General features: G+C 40.3%; 1 protein-coding gene across 8 annotated transcripts in view; it reads left to right on the top strand.

The window, feature by feature from the left end:
* LOC109997504 (stromal membrane-associated protein 1) overlaps positions 1–12,639 on the top strand; it is a 101,012-nt gene that overhangs the window by 69,631 nt on the left and 18,742 nt on the right. For all 8 annotated transcript variants that reach the window (XM_065959201.1, XM_065959202.1, XM_065959200.1 and 5 more), the window contains one exon: positions 7,052–7,173. In XM_065959201.1, coding sequence (XP_065815273.1) covers positions 7,052–7,173 — 122 coding nt within the window. The remainder of the gene's footprint in view (positions 1–7,051; positions 7,174–12,639) is intronic.

Genomic DNA, 12,639 nt, shown 5'->3' with positions numbered 1-12,639 from the left:
GATTTAGAAACGGAACCTTTGGAACAATTTGATTGATTGTTAACTACCTACAGGAAGAATGTGTGACTTTTTGATCCAGTAGATGTTGCACTTTGAGCACCAGCATGAAACCAAAACAAACTGCTGTTTGGCGACACCTCCGCTATTCTGAAACCTCCGCTCTCCTCCAGAGACACACCTCCAACCCCCCTACACTCACATTCACACAAGGAGTTATCAATTAGAACGCAAAATTAAGTGCAAACAAAATAGGCCTTTGCTCGGGCTGCATCACCTGTGTCCTGCATTGTTGTGTTAGCAGGCTAATGTTAGCACGCTTTGGTTAACTTGTAGCTTCATATTTCACATAAATATACACATAATGCCCAAGATCTAAACACACTTACGTGACCTCCAAATAAGCAGTGAGTATGTTCTTCTTCTTTTCTGTGTGTTTATTGAATAAGAGCATGTTTTTGTGTTTTTCTGCTACAGTCTTAAGAGTCAGGTATGTTCACGATTGCTCCATAGTTCATTCCTTTTATCTCTGACCCCTGAAAACGTGGCATTCTGTGATGATGGAGAGCTGCGGTGCTGTGATTGTCTTCTTGGTCAGGTGGAGATGATTGAAGCAGCAGGAGCTCACCGTGTCAGAAATGTTTGGTTTATTTTCTGCTTCAGAGATAATTCATTGATTTGATTCAAAAAGAGGATTTACTCATGAGCCAACAACTTAACAACTGAACTGAGCTGTTTACATTGCCAAAGATCCTTTATTCATTTTTTAGGGAAGAGGGTTGTCTAAGAACAGATTTTGAGAAACTTAACTTTGTAACAAACTAAGCTTCATTCTCTCTTGTTCGTGTCATAGTAAAGTCCACTAAGTGTGGTGTTTGTTTGTAAGAATCAGGTCTTGTTTGTAGGAAACCTGTGGACTTTGTATTTTAGAATTAATTTATTAAGTGTTTGAAGCATTGATTATGTAGCCTACCAATGAGAGAGATTCAGGTCAAGTCAAACTTTTTTTTATAGCATATTTAAAACAACAAAAACTGAAGGGGTTTGTTTGTTTTTGGGCAGAAAGGCAATACATTCAACATAAAGACAGAATCATGCGTATGCCCAGACATAGACAGAGATAGGCTGATGGGTTTGTGTTAATATGCCTTGTCAGAAAATCTTGCTGCAGCTTCCTGCACGTGATGCAAGAACATGCAAGAACTGAGAGACTTAAGATGAACTACTAGGTACAGTGGCAGTTTTCAAGTTTAATGGAAATTAAAACATTGATACATTTTTTACAATAGACAAATGAGAAGATGGGTTAGAGCAGCTTCCACAGCGGACTTTATGTATTTGAAAATTTTAATACAAAAAATGTGTTCTTCATAGAGCCTCATAAAGGACAACAGCTACTCGAACTTCCAAGAGAGAAAACTTGTGGATTCAGAAAATACAAAGAGAAACCAGTCTGTTTTCATAGTTTGTTTCTTTTCAATTAGTCTTCAACATCTGGTCACTGCACAGAAATATCAGACAATAAGCTACACAATGGCAAAGTATCTGATAAATACTATTTTCTGAAACACCATCACAATATGTTTACATTGTAACCTCGGTTCTTGAAAAATTGAGCCAATGCAAAAAAAACACTTTAAGCACTTTAAACAAATAAACATGTTTACAGCTTGGTTCAAAAAAATGTTTTGGTCTGATTAGCTCATGACTGTGTGCCGAAAAATACATTTTATATTGATTATTTGGATTTTATTAAGACTAAGAGTTATGTATTATTGGGGGATGTAGCGGAACTGGCTGACAAGCAGACATGTTGTAGCTGTTTGCCAGGAGGCTAAAGGCCTGCCTCAGAAACTATGAGACAGTATTTCCAATATGGAGACCACCATCTCTAGGCGTCAACTGCAACTACGTCCATGTCTTATACAGTCTTTGGCAAAAACAAGGGCCTTGAACTAAAGTAACAACTGAAAGGGATTTTCTGTCATTTTGAAGTGGAGATTATGAAGCTGTCTATTTTGTTGGGGAACTCATAACATCTTATTAACCTCCTGCATGCTTACATTTGAATGATATTAATGGTAGTTTGAATCACACAGCAGCAAATTGCTGCAAAGATTGACATTCAACAAAGGTCACAGGCTGGATTCAAACCTATGACATTTTGAGTAAGCAGTATGTGTCTTGGCCCGTTAACTGACAGGAGTTTCAGCTCCATGCTCGTTGACCTGGACAGTGAAGACCCAGCAGAAAAAGTCAGGGTTGTTACCGCGGTTACTCCATAAATTCATAATATGCAATCACCCTGTGTTTTCCCAGTTCTAGCCTGTAATAGCTGAAGGAAAGCTTTGCTGACAGAGGAAAGAGCCATCGGGCACAGCATTGATTAAACATTCCCATGGAAGAGGGAGAGTGAACGCCCAGCTATAAATAACCAATGCTACACACCTTGCAGCCGTGTCGAGTGGATGAGATTTCACACATAATCAATAAGTCAGATACGTGGCAGTGTGCCTTCAGCCCTCACACATCCCCCCCATTCTTCCACCCAAGCCTCCGCGTCTCTGCTTACCTTACTCTGCAGCTGTCAAAGAGCTACTTTTCTACCTTTGCTCCTGTGTTTCTGTTTATTCCTCCGTTCAGTTTTATTCACTTTGGAGCCAACTGCTGGCATGAGAGTAACTGCAATATATTGAGGCTGTTCACAGAAGCATTTTTTACACATTTCCCTTGCCATCCCTTGCTTTTGCTTTTCTTGGTTTGCCAAGCAGTTTAGCCAATTTTTGCTTGATAATAACAAATGTTATAAAAGACGTTTTTTTTCTTTGATGACAGCCAACATGAAAATATATCTTATCTGTTTATTTCAGGTTTAGTTGGCAGACTTGATGAAAACAGTCCCATGATGATAAATGCTCTGAGATGTACAATCCTGCCAAAAATAAATCTCCCCAAGAGCCACTGAATCAATTTCAGAAACTTTTATTGATGGAGCACTCCCTGTCTGTCTGGTTAAGTTTTCTTTCTGTCTCTGCATCCCTCTCATTTCTACCTCAGTCTCTCACTACTATAATGGTCCTGTCCCTTAGAAACTTGTGTCCAAAAAGATAAACAGGATTCTTCCTCCATGATGTCTCTTCTGCTTAGTTTCAGTTGACATGTTGAAGTTTTTCTTGTAAATGATATTTGTAAATGTCAGTACATACATTTGATCTTTGCAACCATGAATAGAGCATAGTTCAGATTTGTTTAAAACCTTTTCTAAATGCACAGTTGACTAAAAAGAGGAAAACAAGATGAAGATATCCATATCTAGGTCTTCCAAAACAAATGATCATTCTATATCATTTGAAGAGTATCATTATACTCCACATACTTCATCACACTAAAAAGATGTCTAAATAAAGTGGCCCAAATTTGAAATGGTTTTGCTCTACACACATGGGACATTTGGCTGCAGAAGATGGGAACTGAACCCCCGACCTTCAGGTTGACAGACTCTAAAAGCCCTGACACACCAAGGAGACTGTCTACTTGGACCGTCGGTCAGCGATCGTCGCCCTAGTTTTTGCGGTGTGTCCAGTTCCGTCGCTTCCCGTCTGCCTTTTTTCAGCCGATTTGACATGTTGAGTATTTATGCTGGCTTCTCAGTCTCTAGCTCTCTCTCTCTCTCTTTGTGGACTTTGTTTTGCCTCCTCAACACCACATACATTCTCCATTGCAATCACCACTGATTTACAGTCTGCATATTCTTTTATTAGATTATTTTGCCTTAATTTTCAATAAATTATCGATTAAATAACTTGTGAGTTTGTCCAGCTCATTGAGCCTGGGTTGTGACCAAATGACTCCTTAAATCCAGTTAGATATTCTCCCACTTAAAGAGGTGGCCAACGTCTTTATATGAGGGCCCCCCCACTGCTGGTGCATTTCCTGAAGATCCTGGGAATCTATGTGTGTGTGTGTGTGTCAGTGTGTGAGTGAATGGACTCGGGTAAAAGGGGCTCAGATTATAAAACACAGCCCAAGCCTGAACTATTGGTCTGTTTCCATGGTGAAGCCCACGGTGCTCTCAAGAAGTGGCTCCATGGTGTAATAAAGGGTGGTGGGCACTTTGCCCTGCATGGCTGTGACGACAAAGATGATGATGATGATGAGGATGAGCCCTTGTCTCCCTGAGGCTCATTTCCATAGCAATGGGTGAATGAGTTTTTGATAAGAGTGGTTGGAAGGTAATTGATGCACATGAAATCATATTTTTTTCTATTTCAATATGAAACTCTGTGACTCACACCTGTCACTCTTATCGGCCCTTGAAGCAATAATAATGGCCAAAATGGGTTTTATTCTTTAAACAGTTCATACACCGATTTAGAAAGTCATTTAACCGTCAAATTGAAATCAGAGTTAATAAACGACATGTAGGCATCACAAGATTGAGCAGCAATCAATATTTAAAAATAAGCATTGATGATGTGATGAGTGGGTTTAAGAAAAAAAAGAGTTTTAATAAGTCGTCTGAATGAAGCAGTCGGACCTTTTTTAAAGCCTTGTTGTCTCAGTGAAGAAGCTCTCTCTGTTCACACTTTATATTATGGTGCTTCATCACTGTGGTTATATAAATGACCTCTCTCTCTCTCTCTCTCTCTCTCTCTCGCTCTCTCTCTCTCTCGCTCTCTCGCTCTCTCTCTCTCTCGCTCTCTCTCTCTCTCTCTCTCACTCTCTCTCGCTCTCTCTCTCTCTCTCTCTCTCTCACTCTCTCTCTCTCACTCTCTCTCGCTCTCTCTCTCTCTCTCTCTCTCACTCACACAGTTCACTCTCCTCCCCCTTTCAGCCTCTCCATCAGTGTCCTCTCCCTCGCTCTCTATTAGGTGACAGTGCATTGTGCGCTGCTGGGAGTTTCTCTTGAAACACCGGGGAAGCTGGTGTCTCTCTGAACAACACACTTTTCAATAATGGTGCTCACTTTAAGCACTGTAAAAATCTGTCCTTTTTCCATTTCAGCTAATGTGTCTGAACAGGAGACAGTGGACTCACCAGAAAGGACTCCAGGGTTAAATTTCAATGCTTTCAATGCTAAAGATTAATCTTGCGTTCTTGAAAAGAAGCCATGGAAATAGGCTCTTTCTTGCTGACAAGTTACAAGAGGGTCATTGATATGAGAGTGAGGTTAAAGAATGACTTAATGTGTTCAGTTTGTGCATAAAGAGTAAAAGCAACAGCAAACTGCTCGCCTGCAGAATCTTAAGAGTTGTGCAATATCAGACTCTTGTTAATCAACTGATACTGAACAAAAAGAAGAAAACCAGCTCTTTGACACAAAGTCAAATAGATATTTGCTCTTACACACAGTTATTAGCACGTTTATTCTCAAGGGCAAAAAACAGAAGCATAAATGAAATCCTTGTGACTGAAGTTGAGCAATTATGAGACATTTCTGGAGGATTTTCCAGCTAACAAGCATGATAATTGTGAATTGAGTTGGCTGGGTTGTGTTTGAATACCCTTCCATATTTACAAGGTCATGTTGTATAATTCTCATTAGTGACAGTGTCTTCACGTTCTCTGTTTTTCTGTCTCCATTAATCTCCCTTTATATGTCTGTTTATTCATTCTCACTCTTTAAATCCTGCATGTCTGCACACTGGTTCATTAGAAATCTAACATTGTTTTTCATTTAGCATATCAAGTTCTGTTAATGTCCTGAATGTGAACTATTTAAACTCTGCAGAAACAAAGATCTTCTAATGCATTATTATTTTACTGTTTAATGGCTGTGTCTAAGTATTTTCAAATTGCTTCATGTCCCTACAATCTGTATTATCAAAACTAAAGTGCAGTCAGTCAACACCATGGTTGAATGATAAAAATATAAAATCGTGTCGTAAAGTAAAACAAATGAATAATTGGACACTTATTTATGAAACTTTGTTTAGATATGTTCAGCGTGATGTGTATATTGTGTCAGTGTAAAATGCCCTGGCATTTTTAGAAGTTGCATGTGCAGGGTTACCGTGGCCACACTGATATTTCTCCAGCCGTAACCTCCGGTGTTAAAAAATGAAGCCGATGTGGAAGTGCAAAATCCTGCAGTTCAGCGAGTCTCCACTTGAGACTTTTTCCTCCAGGAACTACGCTGTGCCAAACCCCCCCGGCCTGTTCGATGACCACGTCTGGCCCATGTATTTGAATCACAAGAACATCAGAACATCAGTCCTAGAGACTGCAGAACTCACTTAAACAAAACTCATTCAACAAAGCCAGTTTTTACAGCAGACATGAACATGTTTACAGCCTGGTTAAAAAAAATAAATAATAATAAGTCTGATGAGCTTATGTCTCGATGGACACACACTGTACGGGGGTAAATGTTTTGATAACTCATCAGTTTTGATTTGATGAAGGATAAGAGTTATTCACAATAAGGCGTGTAGCTGACCTGATTGACAGGCGGGTGCGGTGTAACGGTTTGTCAGGAGGCTTAAAACCCGCCTCAGCTCCAGCTCTCAGCCTGCTGTTAGCTTGACTGTAAGTTTGGCTGAGACAGCATTTCCAGTATGGATGGGACTCCAAAGCCCCCTGCAGGATTCAGATGGGTGACGTCACTCAGGCTTCATCCATTAACATTTACAGTCTGATGTCTAAGTCAATATTTACTGGATTTTGTAAACAAAAGTTTCCCTCCTCTAGACTCCCCCTGCACATGTTCAACATGTTTTACACTAACCCACAAAGTGGTGATTTGAAAGATGGAAGCCTTAGTTTTCTACTGTACAAAGAGTGACAACTGTAGCTATTACGGTTGATGAATTAGCTTGATTTTATTTTTAAAATGCATACAAAAAATCCTTGCTTAAATCTGCAGCTGTCCACATGTAACAAGGATTTGCTGATCTTTGGCAGATGAATGTCTTGGGGGATATATTCTGCATTCACAGGCAGTTTTCAATTTGACTTCCATCTCAAAGTTTCAGAGATGGAGTGTAGAGGAGAGTGGTGACTTGAGTTGCAGGTTCAGACAGAATTTACAGAATTATTTTTGTTTCTTTCTCAGATGCTCCAGAGGGAGATGGAAAGGGTTCAGGTGGTGCTGCACCAATCAACGATGAACTGGACATCTTTGGACCAATGGTCTCAAATCCTCTCCCCTCGTCCAACAACACACAACAGGCTCAGGTAACACACACACACACACACACACACACGCACATGCACACACACAGTCAGTCTCAGGCTTTCATCATCAGCTTATCACCACAGGCAGACGGCAACACATGGACGCTGAGGAGACTCCCATGATGCAACACACACACACACAAACACAGGCATTTTCACAAGCTTGCCGTGTCCTCTATACGTGCAGACACACACTCTCTGAGGATCATATCAAAGCAAACTGTCACAGACTCTCTTTCATTGAATTAATTTGAGCCGTGTCCTTCAAAGAAAGAGAAGTGCTGCAGAGAAGAGAGCAGCTGAGTGGAAGAGATACAATAACAATAATATATTTATTTTTAGAAGACTGCAATAATGTTCTGTACTCAATATGTCCAGTTCTGCTTCTAGGATCCAGAGATGAATTACAATAAACAACCGAAATATGGAATATAAGAGAAGCAATAAAATGCATTTTAAACCTGATGCAGCTCACAGGTACACTCTGATGAAAAGTATTGAGAGATATTATTCTGACTGAGATGCACTCTTCTATATTAGATGTTTCTCACAGCTCTGCAAAATGACAATTTGGAAAATTAAAGACTGACAAAGACGAAGTCAGACAAGGAGAGTTCACGGGAGTTTTGAGAAAGAAAGTGAATAGGAGGGGAAAGGTGCAAATATGATGATGAGTGTGGATCACAGCTGTGAGTTTATCCATCAGGGCTGGGCTAATAAATCAAGACGGCAAACAATTACAATTTTTGTTTTCACATTATTGAATTGACTTTTGTACCCCTCACATCTCCACACATGTAGAAATACATTAGAATATCTTAAACCCAGAGCGATAGCATCTGCATCCATACATGTATTTGCAAAGAGCACATCACGATATATATAGCCATATCGATTTTTTGAGCACAGCCCTAGTGTGAATCACAGCTGAGGTATTTATCTGTTTATTAGAAAGTGATATTAAAAACAATTACAACATTTGCCTTTATATTATTATATTGCTACATTTAAAACATTTAATTGTCTTTGTTCTATTTTCAGTTTAATATGTGGTTTCAAAGTTTTAAAATCTTCACATTCTGTTTTTTTTTTAAGATTTTACCGAACGACTAGTGTTTTTGAAAAGTTGTTTGTAGTGCAGGTAGTTAGTGTGGGTTTGTCTGTTAGTGCATCAAATAAACCAATAAAACTGGTTTAAACACGTAGGTGGCAACTGAGAGTGGCAACTTCTCCGTAGCGTGCTGCATAGAAAGCATATTTTTATCCTCCAGGTGGGCGGTTCAATAAGTGCAGTGGTTCTCAACTAGTGGGTCGGGACGCAAAAGTGGGTTGTAGAGCCGTTTTCATTGGGTCGCAAACATGTGCCTGGAAAAAATGTCTTGCAAAATATCTGCAATGAGCTTTATTTAGTCACATTTTGTTTGGTCTGAGGTAAAAAGTGCATTACTTTTCATTAAATAAATCTGAGTGGTTAAAACATTTCAGAAATGTTGGTCCAGATTTACATTTATGGAGGTGTGATGGGTCTTGAGGCTAGATCAGTCGAGGACCACTGCATAAGTGCGACGCCTAGTGAAAAGAATATTGGATCATGATTGATGTGTTGTTAGTCGTATCTTATTATGACGTCCTTGCCAACACCCAGCCCTAGTTTCACATGTGGAGAGAGGTACAATTAACAGGAGTTAAATTAACAGTCACAGCTCTGTTTAATTATTATAAATTCCACCGTCGTCAAAACAAATCATTATTTTAGAGACAGGACAGTGGATATAGTCTGAAATCAGAGAGAGAGAGAGAGTGAGGAATGACATGCAGGAAAGGAGCAACAGGTCGGATTCAAACCCGGGCCGCCCGCTTAGAGGACCACAGCCTCCATACATGGGGCGCGCACACTAACCACGAATCACAGATATTTAACAAAAACAAAGTGATAGAAAGTCTGCAGACACATTGAAAGGTATTGAGTTTGTAGGGAAAGAAAACAACAAATCTTCCTTGTTGGAAAATAGAGCAAAAATACTAAACAAAGAATGACGCACTTGAAGATATTCTTATTTTTTTACTCTTACTTTTTTACCGACTGGTCTCCGAGGACTCAGTGAGGCCGGTTGAATTAAACATGTTTCAAGGAGCCGCGCTGAGTTTGAAATGCCGCTGTGGTCCCTCAAGCGTGGCCTTTTGACCTCTGCTAGGCTGGAAATAAGGGCAGACGCATTCACACAGAAGCATATTCAAAGTCTCTTTCTCAGACATAACAGCCTCAGAGGATTCATACATGCTAAAGAACACAAAGAACAAAAAAGGTGGAATAAAGTGTCTCTTACTCTTGGAAACAATTCACACTGATCCATTTCTGGGTCCAAAATCCATTCGCTAACTGTGTGACCTTTTCCTGGGTTTAAAATTGGATATCTTACTCTGTTACAAACCCCCCCCCCCCCACACACACACACACACACACACACACACACACACACACACACACACACACACACACACACACACACACACACACACACACATACATCACCAAGCCTTCTGGGACTAGACCAGGCAGTGGCTTGTTGGGGGACCAAGGCATGAAGAACAATTATGGGCTGCTGTAACTGTGAGCTTCCCCTCTGCCACTACCAGCCTCCCACTTACCCTCTAATCTCCCCTCCGTGCTCACCTCCTCCGTAACTCCATCTACTGCAGCTCAGAGTCTTAGCTCACACCCTCCGCTCATCTCCATGTGTCCATTAATTCTAAACTCTCCTCCTCTATCTTCTCTGTGAAGCTCTGCTTTCGGGTCCCAGCTGATGAAAGGTCAAACTACATGGTCAGTCTGTTTTTGGATTCATGCAGCATTCATGCATTTTGTAATAATCATCATCATCATTTCAAGTTTTCTATGGAGGTCCTGAAGGTCTCATAGGGTGATTTGTATTTTTATTCCGTGCGCACAAGACCTCTGTTGAAATCCCCGCAGAATTGTACTGTATTAGACTCCACTCAAAAACCCTAAAACGTGTTGCTAGCTAAAGATCAGCTCGATCCCACAGCTCAAATATTTATTTTTGTGTTTTTCCTCTGTGTCTGCTACAAAGTGCTTCTTTATTCTTTATCTGAATAAGCGTTGCTTTGGAGCCAAATGTGAATATTTATTCAACCCATAGAGAAAGAAGAAAATGCTACACAGACGAGTTATTATTTTAATGATTTGAAATCACAAAGCAATGACCAACAACATAAAAATGTATGTCCTTATGAGAGGGCATCTGTACAGTAGTTTTAATATAATACAACAGAGTTTCTGTATCCTCACTGTCATGCTCTCCTCTCTTCCTCGACGCTTGTTCACCCTTTCTTTCCTCCCTGTGTTTATCCTCCATTATCCTCTCTATATCGCTTCCCTCTCCTCTGTCCTCCCATTTTCCTGTCTCTGTGCTGTCACTCTCCTTTCATTCTGCACATAAACTACAGCTCCTGTTCTTCTCCTCCTCGTCCTTCATATGTCCTCTCCTTCCTTTCCTTTCATTCTATGCATCCTCCCCTTTACTGTCCTTCACTCCCTCACTCTTATATCTGTCCTTACGACAACAATGTTCCTGCAGCAGACACACTGTGCACGCAAACTTTTCTGAGCATAATTGTTCTGTGAATTAATGCTCAAATGTGTACAAATTTAAATGCAGACAAGGCTGTGCTGCCTCACAGAGCATTATTATTTCATTATGCACAGATAAAATGCAAAGAAAATTATGAATCAATTGGACTAGCTTAATGCTTAGGAAGAGAACATACAAAAGATACAGAGAGTCTATAACTGATTAAAAGAATGTAGATTAATTCCCAGCATAAAAAAAATCACGACTGTTCCTATGTGGATTATAAATTGATCTTTTAGGCAAATTAGGTTTTATGGCTAAAGCTTGATGAAAAAATGGGATCAAAGCTCTGCAGGTTAGTTTGTCTTTTGAATTCTTTCACAGGTTTCTAACAGCAGAGTGTTTAAGTCCTGTCACACACTAAATGATTTCTAAAATCTTAAACGATTTTGGAAATGTGAGAGAGCCCATGACGACAAATAATGACAGATTTAACAGTTCAGATCTTATAGTGTGTGGTGTGCAACTAGACGACCAACTCAGCACACCACACACTCATGAGCGGTTCTAGGCAGGGGCCAACAGGGGCCAGTGCCCCCTGTAACACTGAGCTTGCCCCCCCCCCCCCCCCCCCCGTGACCACCCCTCTAAAAGGAAGAGCCCCCCTCATAACACATACACAGTATTTGACTCACAATCTAGTATTAAATGTTGTTATTGAAACAAATATAAATCATGGTATTTAATGATGCGTGCTATTATTTGGCATTATATTTATATATTTTTTACCTGGGTTTAATGTTCCCCTCTGTCAAAACAACTGGCCCCCTCAGTAAAAGTGGTCTAGAACCGCCACTGCACACACTAACCAATTCATTCATCAACAACCAGAGTCTCCACTCTCAAAACGTGTTATCTCTGAGTGACGAACATGATGGTCAAGCTAAATGTGGCGCCCTAGCTGGTAGATGCTTGGCAGTCCGGTGTTCTCCCCACATAACAGGATTTCTGATCTAAAATATTGAACATGTTTAAAATGTACGATTACAAATCGGTTCGGAAATCTCTCTTAATACACCTCACAGCACAGGAGAATCTGGCCTTCACTTACTTTGGTCTGAAGGGGGGAATGGGGCCAAAAATTGCCCTGATTATCTTGTAGTGTGTACCCCGCTTAAGAGACCTGATTGGAACGTCCAACTTTCTACACGCTGCATAATGCACACTTTCCTATAACCCATAATACAGACGCTCAAAGGGATCGCTTCATTGTAGCTGTTGGATACCACATACTGTTTGTAGGTTGCTTGTCGCAGCTCTGTCTGCACAGTAGGCGGTATCATTGAATGTCAAATAGAACATTTTGTTTCTACCAGAGTTCTTACTTCAGGAGTTAACTGCATCTCTCAGTCAAGACGTTCACTATGTAATCTCAGCAGGAATACACCATTCAGACCCATAGATTTATCTTGTGTTTCTTTCACACTCACCAGCAGTGTCTTTGACTTTGTCTGAGCTGCGTCCAATGAAACATGGAATTTTATTACTGACATTTCCAGCAGCATTTCCAGGAAGTACAGTTACCTCACAGTATGTGGGCTATGATTGCCTCTGTTTGGAGAGAAGGTTAGCCTGCAGTTACTTCCTTGTGTTTTTTTTCTGTATCCATTAAGTCTGACACCTAATGGTCTGTATATGGAGGGGGGGGGGACAAAGTATTAAGATGACATTTTAATGGAGGGTGACAATCAGGCCAAACTTGAAGTTGCTCTTACCTTAGTTTATTGAATAGAGTTTATTTGTCATGTGCATATGGTGCATTTGTTTGGTGTCTGTTTAAAGATACCCTTCAGCATGTATTGTAAAGTCTGTC

Source organism: Labrus bergylta, chromosome 10 (genome assembly GCF_963930695.1).
Source record: "Labrus bergylta chromosome 10, fLabBer1.1, whole genome shotgun sequence".
Taxonomy (NCBI): domain Eukaryota; kingdom Metazoa; phylum Chordata; class Actinopteri; order Labriformes; family Labridae; genus Labrus; species Labrus bergylta.
This window is presented reverse-complemented; position numbering and strand designations above follow the sequence as displayed.